The sequence below is a fragment of the Leptinotarsa decemlineata genome, unplaced genomic scaffold (assembly GCF_025532065.1).
Source record: "Leptinotarsa decemlineata unplaced genomic scaffold, Ldec_3_MD MMD2_tig00000591_RagTag_RagTag, whole genome shotgun sequence".
Lineage (NCBI taxonomy): Eukaryota > Metazoa > Arthropoda > Insecta > Coleoptera > Chrysomelidae > Leptinotarsa > Leptinotarsa decemlineata.
This window is the reverse complement of record NW_027412552.1, coordinates 682,325-703,956: the sequence shown is the minus strand read 5'-3', so window position 1 is coordinate 703,956 and position 21,632 is coordinate 682,325. Positions and strand designations below refer to the sequence as shown.

The 21,632-nt window shown below is 36.6% G+C and overlaps 1 protein-coding gene across 1 annotated transcript in view; it reads right to left on the bottom strand.

The window, feature by feature from the left end:
• Nucleotides 1-4,490: 4,490 nt before the first annotated feature.
• Nucleotides 4,491-21,632, bottom strand: part of LOC111515687 (centrosomal protein of 162 kDa) — a 48,218-nt gene continuing 31,076 nt past the window's right edge. Inside the window, exons 2-4 of the mRNA XM_074174501.1 lie at nucleotides 14,702-15,907; nucleotides 7,368-7,619; nucleotides 4,491-5,301 (exon numbers count right to left, since the gene is read on the bottom strand). Of these exons, the coding sequence (XP_074030602.1) occupies nucleotides 5,119-5,301; nucleotides 7,368-7,619; nucleotides 14,702-15,907 (1,641 nt within the window). The 3' untranslated portion in view covers nucleotides 4,491-5,118. The remainder of the gene's footprint in view (nucleotides 5,302-7,367; nucleotides 7,620-14,701; nucleotides 15,908-21,632) is intronic.

The window sequence follows — 21,632 nt, the reverse complement described above, 5'->3', positions numbered from 1 at the left end:
GAAGGAAATCAACAACGAATTGCCATTCTTAGACGTTTTGGTGAAGAGGACCAACGCTAAGTGGGAAATATCTGTATACCGAAAACCCACTCTCACGGGACAAAATCTGAACCATGAATCCAACCACCACCAATCGACCAAAAGAAGAATCATCAAGACTCTATTAGACCGTGCTTTCGGGCTCTGTAATACGAAGGAAGGTCTCGAGAAGGAACCAGACATCATCAAAAATTATCTACAATGGAATGGCTACTCCAAAGCGATGGTAGAAAAGACTTTGGCTAAAAGACATCAGGAGCCTCGCAAGGAAGAGAAGCCGTCACAACCAGTGCTTGTACTTCCCTACATCAGAGGATTATCGGAGAGGATAAGAAGAATTGGTTCCAAGTACAACATCAGAACCTGCTTCAGATCCGGTAACACTATCCGTAGCAGCCTCACGAAAACCTGTACGTGCGGAAAATCCTATATTAGTGAAACTAAGATACCTTTGAATGTTCGTATTGCCGAGCACAAGAAACACATACAGCGAGGGGAAACCAGCAAATCAGGAATATCAGACCATGTTTGGACCCATCAACACAACATCGAGTGGTCCCAAGCTGAGATCATACACAGAGAGGAACATTGGTTAAGGAGATAATTCAAGGAAGACGCATACATGTTGTCCAACAACGTATTCAGCCAATCTAGCGTAGATATACGTAACATATGGAAACCCATCGTCAAGCGACAAATGGCCAACTCCCGCCAAACGGTCATCTCCCACTGAACCAGTGAAGCGGAAAAAATGGAAAGCGGGGATGAGTGAAAGTACTCGAACGACCCATAAATAGTCATCTCGCGGAGGAATCAGTCCAGTCATCACCCGAAGACGATTGTAGATACTAGCAATCGAAACGTCGTGAACTAACGTGGCTTGGAATCTCTTAACTTTTTTCATTTTGGTTTCTTTATATTTTTTTTTTTGTTCAATCGTTCTATTTTCACTTGTATTTTATTTCACTATTCTTTAATTTCAGGTTATTTTTTAAAACACGCAATAACTGACAGTAATACGACATCTGCATTTTTTAAGGAGGGGTAAAACATTTTTTTTTATTGTCACCACTTTTATCAAAAAATCAACTTTTCTTTCACTTGCTACTTTGAAAAATAGGTTGGTAGACACCACAAAAAAATTCTCTTCAAGTATGAATTTTGATAGGAAATTCTTCCGCCTGTCAGTTTTTTATATTTTACTTATTATTAGAAAGAAAATTTTATATCTCGGTATTTACTATTTGGAAAAAATATTTCATCTGATATATTCATGCAAAATTTAATTTTCTACAAAAAAAGTCTCCTACAATTTTTTGTAAACCTCACCGTTCAAAAGTTATTAAAGGTTTCTTTTTTCTTATGAATTTCCTAACTCGTTAACGAAAATTTATTATGATACATGCACCTCATGGTTTTGTAGAAAATTCATTGCTCTACATAAATGATCTCCTATGATTAGTCCATTTAATTAACCGTTTAAAATATATTCATCGTCAAATTTGAATGCACATTGATTTTAACAGTTTTTCATTTATAATTCGAACAATTTCAATTTAAATTATGAGTTTCGAGGAAAACCATACAAACTTGAGTTTCTATGAACAGAGAAATGTTTTAACCTATTTTTTCAGGTTTTGTTTAGTCTCAAGCATGTGTGGGTACATTTGAGCAAAACATTATTGCTTTTCATCTAACTTAGAGTCATGGATTCATTAAATTTCGAGTGATAACGTTTTTGTGACCAATTTAGTATCGATCTGGAAAACATTCAAAAACACTGAAAATGCAGTATGAAACGGGTGGATACTGAAATTGAGAATAGAAAACATACGTGGCGTTAGTTTCACAAGACAAACAAAAGAACCGATGGGCCTCAAAACAAAGTTATTGAGTGTCTTGATATAGAAACAGAAGTTAATATCGGACATAGCACTCATGAAAGTGGCAAACCATAGACACGTGTTTCGGGCTTTTGGCCCATCATCAGTATGGTGCAGCCAAGTGTAAGGATGGGCAACACTTGGTTACCAAAAGATAGAAATACAAATGCACGGAGCCACCAACAGGAGCCAACCGCACATTTGTGGTTTCAGTTGATAGATCTCGTGTTCACAAGTAAACTATCAAAATCACCACGGAGGCAGCTATAGCTACCTGCGTGACATCCGGGTCCAGGAAATTATACAAATATGAAAGTTATTGAGTGTCTTGATATAGAAACAGAAGTTAATATCGGACATAGCACTCATGAAAGTGGCAAACCATAGACACGTGTTTCGGGCTTTTGGCCCATCATCAGTATGGTGCAGCCAAGTGTAAGGATGGGCAACACTTGGTTACCAAAAGATAGAAATACAAATGCACGGAGCCACCAACAGGAGCCAACCGCACATTTGTGGTTTCAGTTGATAGATCTCGTGTTCACAAGAAAACTATCAAAATCACCACGGAGGCAGCTATAGCTACCTGCGTGACATCCGGGTCCAGGAAATTATACAAATATGAAAGTTATTGAGTGTCTTGATATAGAAACAGAAGTTAATATCGGACATAGCACTCATGAAAGTGGCAAACCATAGACACGTGTTTCGGGCTTTTGGCCCATCATCAGTATGGTGCAGCCAAGTGTAAGGATGGGCAACACTTGGTTACCAAAAGATAGAAATACAAATGCACGGAGCCACCAACAGGAGCCAACCGCACATTTGTGGTTTCAGTTGATAGATCTCGTGTTCACAAGTAAACTATCAAAATCACCACGGAGGCAGCTATAGCTACCTGCGTAACATCCGGGTCCAGGAAATTATACACTTGGCTGCACCATACTGATGATGGGCCAAAAGCCCGAAACACGTGTCTATGGTTTGCCACTTTCATGAGTGCTATGTCCGATATTAACTTCTGTTTCTATATCAAGACACTCAATAACTTTCATATTTGTATAGGTGATTTTGATAGTTTTCTTGTGAACACGAGATCTATCAACTGAAACCACAAATGTGCGGTTGGCTCCTGTTGGTGGCTCCGTGCATTTGTATTTCTATCTTTTGGTAACCAAGTGTTGCCCATCCTTACACTTGGCTGCACCATACTGATGATGGGCCAAAAGCCCGAAACACGTGTCTATGGTTTGCCACTTTCATGAGTGCTATGTCCGATATTAACTTCTGTTTCTATATCAAGACACTCAATAACTTTCATATTTGTATAAGGTGATTTTCATAGTTTTCTTGTGAACACGAGATCTATCAACTGAAACCACAAATGTGCGGTTGGCTCCTGTTGGTGGCTCCGTGCATTTGTATTTCTATCTTTTGGTAACCAAGTGTTGCCCATCCTTACACTTGACTGCACCATACTGATGATGGGCCAAAAGCCCGAAACACGTGTCTATGGTTTGCCACTTTCATGAGTGCTATGTCCGATATTAACTTCTGTTTCTATATATATATATATATATATATATATATATATATATATATATATATATATATATATATATATATATATATATAATTGATAGTGTAACGACCGTATGTATATATAGAAGAGTAGTTTTTCAGGGATTCGGTCTGATTAGAATAAATATTACTCTTTTTAGCTGCCCGAGCTTTCGCTAATGTTTATTAGCTTTATCGAGGGCTGTAATATAAAAAGGACATAATAAATATATATAAAACATAATAACGGATAAAACAGCATACCTGTGAGGATATTTAATTTGGAAATTTCACTTTCGAAAGAAGTCTTCAACATCAAAATGACAATTTTTTGACATTGAAAAATGTGAAATACTTTTTCTAATTTTTTATTGTCGTTCATCATGGTGATTTATACTGTGTTAATATTACAGGATGTATTCAGATTTATATTTTTTGTTAGTAAAAATGAATAAATTTTGCTGAGGTTGTCGATGTCTGTCTTTTTGTTGATATTGTTTTCTTTAATTTTGATTTCAGCCATTTCCAGAAATTGCCTTCTATTTGAATCTGGTTCAAAATGGAGAATTTTGGTGTTAGTATAATTGACTGAATGATCATTATCTAGAACGTGTTGTGTGAGAGCACAAGAATTTCGTTTTAAATTTTTACAATTACTTTTATGAAGAGCTATGCGGGTTTTTAAAAACCCGCATAACGAACGGTGATTCAAAAAAATTGTAAGAGACCTTTTTTGTAGAAAATTCAATTTTCTATGAATATATGAGATAAAATATTTGTTCCAAATAGTAAATACCGAGATAACTGACAGGTGGAGGACTTTCCTATCAAAATAAAGAGCACATACTTGAAGAGATTTTTTCTGAGGTGAACTGAAAAAAATTGATCGATTTTTTAGGACCCCCCTAATATAAATATTCAGTGGGACTAGTAGAGCCCACATCATATCGACTCTTTATTAATAGCTTAATTCAAAATTTGACACGGTATCAATAAATAAAAGGTAGATTAGCATTATTTGTTAAATTTAATTCACAAAAGTGAATTTAATTCCCAAAATATAGAAAAAAGTAATGAAATAAATGTTTATAATACAACTGAAAAATATAAACTAAGTAGGCACAAGTAGGCTCTGACTGAAATGTTTCAATTGTTTGAAACTCTTCAAAATGGCCGACCCGTAAACTTTTGCGATGATATATGCAGCCAGCTGTATGACAGGTTGACAATCGTCAACCTGTCATAAGCGGCTGAAGTAATGAAATTCAAAAGGACATATATTTGGACAACATGAAATATAAAACCGATATGGACGGTAAACAAGTCAGAGCAACCAATTTCAAGAAAGAAGGTTCAAACTCAACTTTCCAGTTCAATGTGAAATTTCAGCTGTTGGTGAAACTATTTTCTCTTCTTACTTCATTAATTTATAGGAGAAAAACACCTGTAGTGAAAAACTCCGGTAATATCTTTCATGGGGCTTTATAAAAAACATCTTAAATCATTTTTTTGCATAATACTGGACTAGATATCTGGCAGTCATCCTTCTATAGAGATTTCCGTTTTCAAGAGTTTCCTCCTCCATCTCTGACAGTTTCGGGAAGCACAATCAACAATCTCTCAGCAGCTTCAATAGTTAATGCAGGGCTCGAACTGTAGCTAAAAGCTGATCCAGTTCCACTTTGTATGCGATCAGCTGTTGTTGTCTTTCTGCACATTGTTCACAGCTCCTGTTGGTGACACTTTTCTGGGCCAGGCTCTGGACAATCGCCCGCAGCCTATATTCCCGTTCTTCGTAGCGTTTCTCCAGGAAAGCGATCTATAATAAAGTCGAATGAAAGTCATTTATTTTTCGAAGAACATTGAAAACAATATATGAGAAAAAGTTACATACACTACACACAAAAAGTAAAGATTGAAAGAGAAGTGAGCTCAGAATTGACTGTCAAAATGGGTGTATCACAAGGGACTATTCTGGGGCCACTTCTTTTTTTGTTTATATGAATAATATAGTTCAAATACGAGACTTGTCGTCCAACATAATATGCTACGCATATGACACAGTTCTGATATTAACAGGCACAAGCAGGGAAGAAATAAAATCAACCTCAGAAGCAGATATACAGATTACTCTATAAACCTTCACAAAACAACTTGCACGGACACAAATACATGTACGTGTCCAGAAATAGATCGAGTATCATCAATAAAATACCTAGGAGTGACTCTGGATCAGCACTTTCGCTGGACCGAGCACATCTCGAATTTAAATAAACGACTGAGAGCATTACTGCACAGATTTTACACTTTAACAGATACCCTCTCACGCAAAAACCTACTAATGCTTTATACTTCCCTACTAGAATCAATTCTAAGATGCAGTATTATAAAATGGGGAGGAGCTTTCGTTAACAACTTATGTCCTCTACATATCATACAAAATTCCATCATAAAAATCATATTCAGAAAAAAGAAACAGTATTCCACAAATTTACTATATGAAGAAACAAAAATCCTACCAATCAGTCTTTTGTATGTTCATCAATGTATAATTCAAGTTCATACAACTAAATACTCACTTCTGTTTGTCGGTCCAAAATTTCACAATGAAATACCAGTACATTTAAAAAAAATTGACAAACTAAGAAATGTTAAAACTGATATAAAGAACTATATCATGAAAAACAAGGAAAATTTCTATAAAATACAACGCTAGTGAAAACACCCACCTTTTGCTGCTATCCCTCTTCTCTAGAAATCGTCGAATGTCTTTCAGAATTTTGGTAAAAATACGCGCACACAATAAATATACAGGTGTTTTGAAGTTATGCTTTACATAAGAGTTAATTACCTTCCTTATTTTTTTTATTTTTTATCTTGTAAATCTTTGCCCACCAAATTTTTGAAAAAAATGTTCAAGATAATTTTTAAGATAATTTTATGTACAATACTAATAGTTTTTTTTTTAGAGAAGCCCTGGATAAAACACACACAGGCAATTATGCCTAGGTATGTTTTACTCAGATAGCAAATCTAACCCCATTTTGTAAAAAAATTGTAATATTTTTTTGTACATGCAATACTTGAATAAAACTAAAATTTGAAACTACAAAAATGTTTGTGGCTATTAAAATTCTTTGAGGTGATAAAAACATCTTTCGACTAAAAATTGTTAAACTTTGAAGTCGAAGGTGTTCTCAACCGTTATTATTCTGAGGAAGTTCAGTTTCTCGATGATTGTTACGGTTTTCTTTTGAGCTATAAAAACCTTTAGAGCAAATACAGAATCTCCCCTCGGGCATATCTCAAACTTCAATCTGCTCTTGACCTGAGCTTAATAAAAGTTTATTAATTGAGTCTATATGGAGACACTTTCCAAGTTCATATTCATGTACATGGTGGGTCAAATTGGACACTTTTGAAAGAGAAACTCCTGTTTTCAAACTAGATGGATGAAAACTGATGGTTATGTCGGAGGGTCAAATTTTATGACAAACTTAATGGTGAAAACCGCATATCGATATCTATGATCGTTTCTGAGTTACTGTCACTTTTTTCCTGTCAAGAATTTCTTGTTTCTATGGAAACATTTCCAGAGCACTTTTTTGAAATAGAATTCAATGGTGTAGAAAACTTATTTTTTCAAATGAGATATCAATAGTTATTGATGGAAAACTATTTTTTATTGAGACCCCCTGTATATTCCTGCATATTTTAATAGAGCTTAAAATTACGTTTTCAAAAATGTAGCACACTTGAGTCATCTTTGAAATACACAGTGCTACCGTTCACCTCATAGAAATTATTGTAGACAGTGACAGTAACTAATAAGCCTGTAATTTTACACGCATTCCGAATTGAATTTTGCCTTGAAACTATTCCTACCTTTTTCAACAAGGAGGAAACTTCGGTGTTCTCGTTTGACATCTCAAATACACTGTAAGGGGCGTTCAGTAATCTGTTATTCAAGTGATCTCTTTCGATGGTCACGACGGCCAGTTCTTCTTTGGCAGCGCTGACCTGTGACTGAAGAGCGGCTATCGAAACTTGCTGCAACTCCAGTTGCTCTCTTAGAGGAGTCACGCTGGCCACGTAATTTGCCACTTCTCGTTCGTGGGCTTCTTGAAGAGCGGTTAACTGAAACAAAAAAAGAGTCTAGTACTGTTCAAAAGTTTTCCGTTCCCGGTGAAGCGAATATCTACTGAAAAGAATAGAAAAGCGAATTAAGTCCCTACTTCGAACGCAGTAGATTTTACATCGACAACTCTGTTAAAATCAACATAACACATGGAGTGAAAAATCCCGGGCTTTATCATCTTTTGCTTCAGAATAGGCCTCAGTTTCAGAAATAACTTTTTCATTAGAACGAAATTTCTCACTGGTTGTCATTTTTTGAGGTCTGCAAACAGTCAGTAGTCGCTGGAAGCCAAATCTGTCGAATACGGTGGATGTGGAATCAATTAGATGTTCAATTCTTGTAGTTTTGCCATTGTTTTGCTTGACTTGTGACACGGCGCGTTGTCTTCTTTGCCATATGATGTCGTTTCTTTGAAATTTCGGCCTTCAAACGCTTCAATAACGCTATATAATATTAACTGTTGATGGTATTTCCCTTCTCAATATAGTCGATTAATATTACACCATGCACATCCCAAACTACCGTGGCCATAACCTTTCCAGCCGATTGTTGAGCTTTTGGGCGCTTTCAACGAGGTTCACCAGTTGTTCTCCACTCAGATAACGATCGTTTTGATTCCAGAGTGAAGTGATGGGATCCATGTTTCATCCACTGTCACATATCGACGCAAAAATTCTAGTTTGTTATGTTTAAACATTGCCAAACACTGCTTAGAATATATGTGATTGATGACTTGTTTACTTTATGGTTATTCATGATCACTTAAATGAAACGGATAAAAACGCTTTTGTCTAAATACCACTGGAGGAATCAACAATGCTGTTTCCCACACCATTAGATCAGCGGCGGCTCGTCAGAGGAGGCAAGGGAGGCTTAGCCTCTCCATCGCAATAAATTGAAAGATATTGACAAATGATTATGATGCTAAAAATGCTTGGTTATCATTACTTCACCTATAATTTTTAATATAAATATATAATATGCCCGAAAAAACACTATCACTCACTACATAGTACGTACCACACTGTATCCTGCATCAACAAAACTCAAACGGACCGCCCATGAACAAATAACGAATTAACCATCAAATCTAAATAATAAATGCCATACGTTGCAAGGGAGCCAAGCCTCCGACCGCTTTAAAAAACACAGGCTCCACGAGACCGATCCAACCAGCGACATAGCGGTTGGATCGGAGACCAACTGGAGGCTAGCCTCCAGTTGGTCTCCGTTAGTGTACGATTGCGTTTGTTTTTTATTTAGTTATTCGGACGGGATGCCGTGACGAACCGGGACTGAAAAATATTTTGGTGAATCGTTTTAATGTTTCTTGATAATATTTGTTATTTGTGTATAAAACAGGCAGTATTGTATTATAGCAGTGCTTTTTGGTAATATTTTTAATGTGTTTTTAAGTGTTTTCTTTTAATTTCAAGGTGTTTTCAGGTTTTCACTTTTCGGTAAGTTTTTTTTTTATAAATTATGGATAAGTTGGACGAAATTAAAAAATCTGACGATATAGTCGATTGGTTGCTGACAAATAATTTTAAGTCTTTATCTTATGATGATAAATTTTACATTATTAAAACTCTGGGAAGGCCTCAACCAAATTTGATTTCAATTAAAACGACAGATAATCGACAAAATCGAGGATTTAATATTATTTGGTACGATAAATGCGATTAGTTAACGAGAAAAACTTTTTTGTTGGCCCTGTGTTTTATTTTCCGTACAAACCTAATACCAAACGTAGTCTAAAATAGGATACTCCGATTCGTTTCGTTCTACAGAAAGACATTTTAAATCTAAGGAGCATATATTTTCGTCTTGTATATTAAAATTGTTTAGCAAACAAAATATAGCAACAGCTTTAAATACAGCTCAAAAAGAGGCCATAATTTCTTTTATTAATCAGGTTAGAGAAAAAGACTTATCAATATTACGATTTATTTGAGTTCCCAAGAATTAGCTTTTCGTGGATACGATGAAACCGAAGATTCCATTAATCGCGGCAATTACAAGGAACTTTTAATGTTATAGGGCAAATATGATTCACAATTTGACACTTTTTTGGACGGTAGCGTTTTTTCGGGCACCTCAAAAACCATCCAAAATGAGCCTATAGACAGTGTGGCATATATTCTTAAGGAAAATATGCATGGGAAATTGATGAAACTACCGATATTACCTGTACATCACAACTTTCAATCGTTTTTAGATATGTCAAAGATGGTAATGTGGTAGAACGTTTTGTGGGTTTTCATCTGGGCGTACAACTGACGATTTGTTTTATTTTTTAATTCGTACGTGTGACACCTATAATTTTAGGCAAAAGTTAATTGTGCAAACTTATGATGGGGCTGCGGTCATGGCCGGCCATTTAAATGGTTTACAAACTAAAATAAAGTCCATAGCTCCTCATGCATTTTTACGCATTGTCATGCTCATGCCATTGCCATTGCCATTGTTCTCCAACGCAAGAGCCGTCACTGCATAGCCTCCAGAACTGTATGGAGTGATAAAACTCCACAAAGAAGGGCATTCAGACCCGTGGTATCATATATGGATGTCCCAACCAGTAAGTTATCTAAATTTTTAAATTCAAGATTCAGAGACCTCACAAAATTTAATCCTTCAAACACAGTTCTTAATTCAGTAGACCTAGCTGAAAAACTATCAAATCTGAATATCAAAAATAATATCAAACTAGTATCGATCGACATAAAAAACATGTTTCCTAACTTTCCAATAGACGAATGTCTTCCCTTCGTGAGTCTCCCATAGGGAGACTCAGGTCCCCTATGGGCTCACGTACTGGTTGGTTTTGATGATTCAAACAGACAAATTAATCAATTTTTAAACTTTCTCAATACTCTGCATAACAAAATTAAGTTTACAGTAGAAATCGAAAAAAACAAGCAGCTTAGCTTCTTAAATTTGAATATTTCGAGAGTTAATAATGATTTTCACTTCAATATCTACCGAAAAAACACGTTCACAGACTGTACAATTTCCTTTGACTCTTTCAGTCCGCTCTCACATAAGTTATCCGCGTTTAGGTGAATGATACACAGAGCTTACGCAATCCCCTTACCGAAAAAGAATTTCCAAGATGAAATAAGAATAATTAAGGAAATTGCAGTGAACAAACAGGTATCAATTTCCCTAATAGAAAAGATAATATCAGATAAAACTCACAAAACACTTATGAATAAATTATACCCAAACTGCCGAGAACACAATATAGTCAAATACAGTAGCATCAATTACTTAGGTAAACTTTCAGAAAATATTCAAAATTATTCCTCTGAATACAAAATATCAACAGCTTTTACAAATTATAATAATTTAGTTGGAACCCTGTTTAATGCAAAATCCAAACGGGATAGAATGAAAAAATCAGGTAATACAGTGCCTTCATTTCAAAACTTCCCTCCCCTGGTACTTTATTTAGCACGGAGAATTTGCCGTAGGCAAAAAACACTTCAATTTAGATATCGAGGAGGAAGTTTAAAACCAGTGCCAGTAGTATTTTAGGTTTAACCCCCTTACCCCTAGCTACCACCACTTAAATGGCACCCCCTATCTTGTAACACGTCATTTTAAAGATCTTAAGAATTCTCACTCAACCCCATTTAGATAACTGAAATTGGTTCATCCGTGTCGTAAAATAGGGCAAAAAGAAACTGAATTATAACAAAATGCAAACATTCATGGAACCGCTACCACTGACTCAATAACGGTATGTTTATGTCTCTTCTTTACACAGAGTGTTTTGCTTTAGCTGAAAGTGAGATAAGGGCACACAGTTGCTTCTTGGCGTCAGTTACAATCAAATGGTGAAAACATTTATCAGAATTAGTTATTCCTGATATTAAACTGTTTGTCAAGTAGTGTCAGTTGCACTGACAGTATTATAAATCGTAATGGTGTACACTTTACAAGAAAGAACTGAAATTATTTTTATTTGCGGTGCTGGAGATAGGTGTGCTCGTAGGACAGGCCGGGTTTTTAATGAAAGGCATGCAGGCCAAAATGTGAGTCACCGATATGTTCTTGACCTTGTTCAAAAATTTTAAGAGACCGGTTCTGTGTGCAACAAAGCAGTAAAGTAGCCGAGAGTTCTTACGGAAGCCGCACAGATTGAGATTTTAGGCAAATTCGCCGTTGAGCCTACTACTTCAATTTTGAAAGTCGCTAAGTTAATAAATATTTCAGTTAGTTGTATACACAAAGTTTTAAAACTAAACAAGTTCTTTCTTTACAAAATTAGTATTCTTCAGCAACTCAGTGAGGATGACTATGATAGGAGAATTGAATTTTGTGAAATAATGACTGCGAGAATTCAAAATGACCTGAATTTAATAAAAAATATTTGCTTCGGTGATGAATCAACTTTTTTTCCTAATGGCTTTGTAAATAAGCATAACTGTAGATACTGGGATAATGAAAATCCACACTTGTTTCGAGAGGATCATACGCAATTATTGAAGAAAATTTAACTGGTCAATTGTATTTAAACTTATTGGAAAATGTAATCGATCCACTCATAACACAGTCCTTAGAACGCCAAGTTGATGAAGAAGACAACCCGCTCTTGGATGAACAAAATTTACATTACCAACAGGAAGGCGCACACATGTCCGACAGTGGCTCGATCAACGGTATCCAGACAAATGAATTGGCAGATGGAGCTCTGGAATGACCGGCGAGATCTCCTGATTTAACGCCATTGGATTTCTTTCTATGGGATTATTTGAAGACAATGGTGTACAAAACTCCCCCGCAGGACATTCAAGATCTAAGACACAGGATTATTGACACATGCAGACAAATTAATTACGAAACATTCACAAAAGTCCGACAGGAATTCGAGAATAAATTGTACTTTTGCTTAGCTACCAATGGTGAACATTTTGAACACCTAATAAAGCAAGGTACATTTATTTAATTGCAATAGCTATTATTTTATTTTTTTATTATAATTCATTTTCTTTTTGCTCTATTTTACGAGAACGGATCAACCAATTTCAGTTTTCTAAACAGGGTTGAGTGAGGATTTTTAAGATATTTAAAATGATGTGTTACAAGATAGGGGGTGCCATTTAAAATTATTAAGTGGGGGTAGCTAGGGGTAAGGGGTTTAAACCTAAAATACCACTGGCACTGGTTTTAAACTTCCCCCTCGATATCTAAATTGACGTGTTTTTTGGCTATGGCAAATTCTCCCTGCTAAACGAAGTACTAGGGGTGGGAAGTTTTGAAATGAAGGCACTGTATAGAATAGAGTGTGGCGAATGCTCTGCAGTATATACAGGCCAAACCGGTAGAAATTTTGACATGAGACTGCATGAACACGTCTGTTTGGACAAAATGTACGAACATTCAAAAATCAAACCAAAAGATAAATGAAGATAACCTCAAAATCCTACACATATGTAATAAAGGGAAAAAACGAATTTGTTGGAGTTCATGGAAATTAATAAATCAATTAAAAACCAGAAATATATACCCCTAAACGAGCAACTCGGTTTATGTAGGTCTCCTCTCTTGAATTTATAAGTATAACAACCCATAGAATTTTAAAACTGGCATCCTGATTCGCCCAACTACCTGTGTCTCAAATACCTGTCCTTGCAGCATACCTGAAAATTCTAATATAACCGATATTTCAAACTTCACATTGCAGTTTTATACTTGATAATGGGGTAAAACCCGAAACCGGTCGTATAAATAAAATCTACCAGTGGTATTCAGACAAAAGTCTTTTTATTCATTTCATTTAACTGCTTAGAATCATCGAGACGTTCTTGTTTTTGGTCAACAGTAAGCTCGCGCGGCATCCACTTTGAACAGAGCTTTCTTATAGTCGAATGCTCATGCAATATAAAGCCAACACGTTCTATTGACACCTTTACAATGTCAGGTAACTCACGCATCTTCACTTTTCGATCATTCAAAACGATTTTGTGGACTTTTTTGTTTTCTGGTGCCTCACTTGGACGTCTGTCTGTCTGTAGAGTAGGGAGGGTGAGTATAAGCCCACAGCACTTAGGCTACATGTGACCCATTGTACATCCTCCCGAAGAGTTGTCCTGCTAGGTCATCATCCATCCTGTCCTTTCCAGGAAGGTGGAGACGTCTGGGAGACATCTCCTTTATATCGGCAAGTGTGGGCCAAGAGTCGCCGAACACACACTCTCTTATTGACGATAACTCTGGGCACTCGCATAGTGCCCACTGCATAGAGGTGTGTTTACTAGCCCCACATTATGGAGGTGTTTTCTTAGTTGACAGTGGCCAGTCAGAAATCCTACTGTTAGGCGTAGATTTTTCCTGGTCATCGCCAGATATTTCTTCAGCGCCAGCTTCCCATGGTCGCCCAAGGTGATCCTGGCAAGATTACATCCTTTGATTTCATCCTATCTCTTTAAGGATTTAGCATGGGTGTAACATTTGACTAGTTCCGCAATTGTCGAAGACATCAGGCCGTAGGTGCCACTGGGTCCTAAAATTCTTAGACCAGCCGCTTCCTTGGCTGATGAGTCGGCAATGCGATTACCTATACTCCTTTCGTGCCCTTTAACCCACCTCAGGATAATGTTATTATCTACCGAGGCTTTGGCTAAATCTTGGTGATACTCTAGTACTAGCCCTGAGGTTACACGTTCTCTGTTCGAAGCTAATACGGCTTGTCTGTTGACATTGCAGATTGTTATGTTTTTGCCAGAAATTCCTTTCCTGGTCATTTCTTTTGTGGCGATTGAGATTCCAGCCAGTTCTGTTTGGACCACGTTGGCATTTCTTCCCATTCCCCACTTAATCCTTAGGCTCAGTGATCTGGAATACACTGCGTTTTGCATCATTGGTGTCTCTTCGACCACGTTTGAAGTCAGCAAACTAAATTTTAATTGTTGTTTCTGATGGAGCGGAGTCCTAACAACACTTTTCAAGGTTAGCACTAACTGAAAGGTTAGCACTAACTGAAAAAGTGGTGAATGCAATAAGACAAGCGCCATCTATGTGTTAGACCCAAGACTTTTCAGCCCAAGTACTACGTTGAAGAGGAATCAGTACTTACGTCTTGTATTCTCTTAGTCTTCAAAGCCTGGTAATCCGCTTCCAAACTACTCAGTTGCTCTTTCAGTTTATCCCTCTCGCACTTCATTTGGTTCAGCTGTTCTTCCTTCCTAAAATCCCTCTCAGAACTTGCACTGTTAGACCTGGTCTGCGAAGACAGCCTTTCCGGATAACTCCTGAACTCCTTCTTATCTATTAAACTTTTCAAACTCCCTTCTCTTTCTTTCTGTAACCTTCTGTTCGTCTTCTTCATATCGTCCACCTCCTTCTGTAGCTTACTGAGCACCTTTTCTTTGTTGGTCAAGTCTGCTTGCAGACCCCTTATGGTGGCCAAGAGGTGGGCGTCTTCCTTCGTTACTTCAGAAGGATTCTTCCTCGGAAGGATTTGTTTTTGGGGCTTAGCTGATGCGTCCGTTTGTGTATGAACCGAGACGGTTGCTTTTTCTGGAGGAACTTTTTCGGGAACCGTCTGAGTGTACACCTCGTAGCTGTCACACTTATTCTTCAGCTGGTTCTTCAAATCTTCTACGTGCGTCTCCAAGTCTTCTATGTGGTTCTCGTACTTTGCCTTCATTTGGTTGAACTTTTCCTGTATTTCCATAAAAACTTTGGAAGACTGGGACTCTCTGTTCAGCTGTTCCTGTTCGAGGGCTTTTATTCGGTCCTCTAAAATCTTTCTGGCCGTCAAGTTTGTGTCTGTCGCGTTCTCTTTGGCAGCTACAATAAGAGCCGACACTGAATCTGGGTGTTTTCTCGCTATTATCCTTTCCATTTCCTTTATTTGCCTGTTCAAATCCAATATGCATCTGGCGTCTTTCTCGTTTTGCAGCTTCAGGCTTTTGCTTTGCAGTTTTTCGATCTCCACCAGCTTGTTCAAGTTTATTTCGTTCTCCAGCAACTTGTCTTTGGACTTTTGCAGGCTGAGTATTTCGCTTTTGTACTTGTCCAAGGTTGAATCCAGTTCCACCAAGCGACGTTCCAACGTTTGATTCGAATTCGCGAGATCATCGTAGGAACTTTTGAGAAGTTGGTGACTCTTGTTGACTGCGTCTAGCTGCAGCTGCAGAGCAGTGTTGATCTCTTTCGAGTCTTTGAGTTGTTCGAGAGCTTTTTCGAGCTCTATATTCAGCTCTGGAGATGAAACCGACTTTGTACTCAATGCTGCTTGTGATTTTTCTAAGAGACCATTCGTCTTGTGTAGAGCTAGCTGAAAAAAAACGGACCTAAATGAGCCAGTAATAATTGTGATGGATGAGGAGAACAAAATTTAAACTATGTTCGATCTAAAAAACCCTGAAAAGCTTCAGTTCATCAGAGTTGAAAAATATTTTCAGATACTCTTTCATCATCAGAGAAGTAAAGATCTATTAAGACCAAATAAGGCTATGAAAATAACAACAATAAACTATTTACGATAATAATTGCAAATCTTTACTACAACAGTATTACATCCTCAACAAAAAAAAAATTCAAACAAGCCGTTTAACAAGTATACCCACTCATCAAAGATAATACTAGCACTTTCAAAACACTGGTATATATTTATTTTTATTTATTCGGTATAAACGGGAAAACCCTAAGTTAAAATATTGTAAAACATACAAGTATAAAAATATTTTTCAATCCAGAAATTCGTACCAATATTGAAATATATAATATAAAAAGCAACTCAAAATGTGAAAGCTGAATAAAACAATTGAAACCAACACCAGCACTACAAACCAACAAACATACAAGGCATAAATCTATAGATAGATAGATAGATAGATATATTTATTCGTGTATACAATAAAAATATGTCTACCGGGTGTTCCACATTTTATGTGACAGGCAATATCTAGTTTGTTGAAGGAGATACACAAAAATGTTTCATACAAAAGTTTTAGGAGCTCATGAGAGCTATATTTTCATATAATTTTTAAATATACAGGGTGTTTGGTGTAGGTGCTACACACCAAAATTCCATTTTTTAAAATAGAACGCCCTGTATATCATTACATATTCAGATGCTACGTTAAATTCTGATATCATTTCATGTTTGGTTTTTGAAATTCGGTTACGGCGTTGTTGAGTTATTGCTTAAAATATAAAGTCTTGAGAACGACTATTATTTTTAAAAATATCTCATACAATTATACTCTCTGCATCAGATCACATGAAAATTAGTCAAAATTTTGGGTGTTCGAAGTAATGGTTTCAATTTTGAGTTGTGGAATTCAGTCAGGAATCATTTTGAATATGAAACAATTGCAAAATTGAAAGAGGTGTATTCGAAAACAAATCTTTAATTAATAACAATTAATAAAATTCGACGCTAGTCGAATTTTCATTTTCAGATCATCCACATTCAAAGGGGGAGTAGTGAAAACAATATCTTTTAAATAACCCCATAGGAAAAAATCAAGCGGTGATAAATCTGGGGAACGAGCCGGCCACCGAATTGGACCCTTATTACCAATCCATCTATTTGGGTACGTTCTATCCAGATATTCAGTAACAACCTGTGAATTGTGAGGAGGAGCACCATCTTGTTGCCACCAAATTCCTTGTCGTTCTGCTATGGGAATATCTTCCATCAACTGGATCAAATCATTTTCTAGAAAATGTAAATATCGCAATCCATTGAGATTTTCATTGAAAAAGTAAGGTCCTATGATGCGGCCATTGAACAATCCACACCATACATTAATACCCCAAGTAGTTTGAAAATTACTTTCGCGGACCCAGTGGGGATTTTCTTGAGACCAATAGTGACTGTTATGTCGATTCACAACTCCATTATTGTGGAATCGCGATTCATCGCTCCACAAAATTTGACTGAATATGTTAGGACTTTCATGTAATATTACCTGAATACAAGCAATGAATTCAAGTCGTCGTTCAAAGTCCGTGGGTTTCAAACCTTGTACCAACTGAATTTTGAATGGGTGGTATTTATTTTCTTTCAGAATTCTCTGTACATTAGATTTACTCACACCGACTTCTTCTGAGTACGGATGGAAACATGTGGATGAATAATAATATAAGCCAACACATTGATCTCTAAATCTTCAGTTCTAACAGATCTCGTATGATGACGATGCTTTATAGTAGAAGGAAATGACTCAGTTCGCAATTTTTATACAACTCTCGAAAAAGTCATTCGTGACAGAATGGGTCTGTCTGGAAAACGTTCTTGGTATAGACGTTGTGCTTGACGGCAGTTTTTCTGACATTCCCCAAAAATTAATAACATATCAATGCAATCACTTGGACTAAACGCGAAAGGCATACTGGAGTTTTCGCAACAAAGATCACAGTTACTGTTTTGCAAAGAATCACTGAATCAAACTGACAAGTAGATACAATTCAACAACATTTGTTACTATGGCATCAACAAGCATAAGCTACTTGATGAAATTGTGCAATATAAAGCAATTCACCCTCAAGTTAGTCACATTCTCAAGAATTTCAATATTATATTCAACTGATATCGATATCGTATCGTAGAGGTGAGAATAATGGTTTGTATTCAGTAGTAGTCTAGTTCAATTTAATAAAAGATATAGACTGGATTCGTGTACGAGTAAATAAGTTTTTTTGAAACTTTATATTTAAGGAAAAGTGCAATAACTCAACAACGCCATAGCCGAATTTCAAAAACCGAACATGAAATGATATCAGAATTTAACGTAGCATCTGAATATGTAATGATATACAGGGCGTTTTATTTTAAAAAATGGAATTTTGGTCTGTAGCACCTACACCAAACACCCTGTATATTTAAAAATTATATCAAAATATAGGTCTCATGAACTCCTAAAACTTTTGTATGAAACGTTTTTGTGTATCTCCTTCAACAAACCAGATATTGCCTGTCACATAAAATGTGGGACACCCGGTACATTTGTCATTAAACACAAAACAAAAGAAATGTTATGTACCTAAGTACATGACAGTTTGAGGTTACCTCTTTCGCCAAAATTTTGCTCCCAACATAAAGGAGACACTCCAAAATATAACAACAAGGCAGCGGCATGATGTTAATTTTTTTTTAAAAAGGGGCTTACAATGAGCGTCATACTCACTAGAAGAAATTATTCTGATGACTTTTTTTTGTGCTATGAATATTTGATTGGCATGAGTCGCACTTCCCCAAATAATCAAACCATAAGTCATTATACCGTGGAACATAGCAAAGTACGCTATTTTTAAATAATCAAAGGACAGCTGATATTTCAATTGACGCAACGCATGAGAAGCATTGGCCAGACGTTTTGCTAGATCATGAATGTGAAATGAAAAATTTAGTTGAGAGTCTATATGAAGGCCCAAGAGTTTAACTGTATCCTCAGATTTTTCCGCAAGGTTCAAACTGAGATGCTGCGTTTTACTTTCATTTAAGAAAAGGTAATTACATCGAAACCAAACTTTAGCATTCTGTTCTGAACAATTAAGGGTCTGTAAAGTACTGCTTTTATTTTAATTTTTCACAACGAGTGTGGAGTCATCTGCATAAAAAATGGAAGACACATCAGAGTTAATACTCATACATAAATCATTGAAATATATAATAAATAGCAAGGGTCCTAAAACGGAGCCCTGTGGGATACCAAACATAATTAGTTCAAATATTTTACCAATTAGCGGAATGATAGAAATTGGTCGATAATTATCAGGAAGGTTAATATCACCCTTTTTATGCAAAGGGGTCACCTTAGATATTTTGAAAGCGTCGGGACTAAAGACATAAAGATATAGATAAAGACATAATTAACTGCAGACTTTTTGCAAACCTCCAAGGAGTAAGTAAAATAGTTCTGGTGCATTAGCTTCTCTTAACATTCTTGACATTGGAATATTAAATCCATGATTGGTAGAATGTGAGTTCTGAACGAAAACAGCTCTATTATCCCTTGTCACTCTTTGCTTGACTCTCAGGCCAACCAAAGAGGAAGTTCTGGGCAATTAATTTGACCTGACAATTATATTGAAATATCAGGTCAACCTGTTTTCCAATTTGGTTAGATGTAGTGTAGAAAGAATATCAGCATAGTTATGTCGCTGGTCTATTTGAACGCCCATTTTGTAGGCAGCACTACGCAAAAATTTGTTTTGAATCTTTTAGAGTGATTTGTACACTAAGTAAGAGGGACATCATAAAATGGATGCATACTATAAATGTGACCTTTATGATGAACAACATAGAATTTTCATTGTGCTTTAGCGATCCTACCTATATATCCAAGAAGTTCAAGCGATTTCAAGTTTATTTCATTAATATGGGATGAGATTGACAAGTTTTCATCAGATAGACCACCAAGATCTTCAACTTCATCAACTTGGTTTGAGGGCAAAGAGTTTATGTAGTATTCATGTGTGATTCGTACCTGAGAACGACTGAAACACATGACTAGACATTTGTCAAGATTTAGTGCCAAGCAGTCATTTCTACACCAATTAGTTGAATGGTTCACATCATCTTGAAGTTTCAGACAATCAACATATGATTGAATCATACGGTATAGCTTGAGATCATCAGCAAATAACAATCCCTCTGAGTCAGTAATGTGTGCAATAAGATCATCAATAAAGATACTGGTCCATAGTGACTACCCTGGGGAACACCAGAACAGGCCACAATTGTATGTGATATGTAATTATTGATTTTCACCTACTGAATTCTACCTATAAGGAAGCTGCCATTCCAAAAGCAAAAGATTCTAATTTTGAAACAATACGCCATGATTAACTCTATCAAACGCCTTTGAAAAGTGTGGCCCACTAAGCGGGACACCTCCCTGAAATTTGCATCTGTTCTCCGATTTCGAAGAACTTTATTTTGAATTGTAGAGCTCAAAACACTGTACTTTGGGACCAAATATCATTTTTCTTCAACAAAAACCAAGGCCTGCGAATATTTTTATAACTTAAAATCGTATTAGCGATTTTTTTTTAGAACAAATTTAAAACCACCATTGGACTCGGCACCCTCTATTCGCGGAAACTCATTCCAAAATTTAACGACAAAAATCATTTGTTTTCAATCCTTGCTCATACATCTCTAATTCATATTCATGTCTTATGTTTTATTAATACATTCAGGTGGTCGATTTACCGAGAATTGTGGAAAACCTGACGAAAAAAGCCAGCTCAACTGACCTTGTGTATAATAGTATCATTAGAAGAACCAAAACATATCAAGCGTCAAAACAAGATTCAATAAGTACTGCAGGAATGCGATTCGTATCATTATACTTGACTTTTAATCTGTACACGGTGGTTTCTGAATTTGTATTCAGCCAGAGTAAATATTAGGCCGCTGACATACTTCGGATTTCCCAATCCCTTGACAACAAGGAGATTGCGGTTGCTATATTTCTCGATATGGAAGGAACATTTAACAATGCACTACCTAAATCTAGAGGATCATATCCGGCTGCAACTACGACTCTTCAAGGCGAAGCCATTAGGTCTAGGGTCGCCAGAGGCTGCCCTCAAAGTGGGGTCTATCTCCCCTTCTGTGGTCGCTCCTGGTGGATAGTCTGCTTGATGCCTTCGACAGAAGAAAAGTAGATCTGCAAGCTTATGCAGATGACCTTGTTATCTTGGCAAGGTCCACGTCGGAAAGGGCAGCTTGTAATATCCTCCAAAGCACGTTGGACGTTGATCACATTTGTTCTCTGAGGGAGCAGATGTCAACCCTAGTAAAACTGTGATAATCCCCTTCACCAGGAGGAGAAAATTGGACGATCTAACGCCACTTTCCCTCAATGGTGAGGTCATTCCATTTGGAATGGAGGTGAAATATCTTGGCATTTTCCTTGATACAAGACTCACCTGGAACGCTCACTTGGAAAAAGTTTTACACAAAGCCAGACTGCCCCTATGGACATGTCGAAAGATTTGTGGTAAAACTTGGGGTATAGGTCCCAAACAAATCCATTGGATTT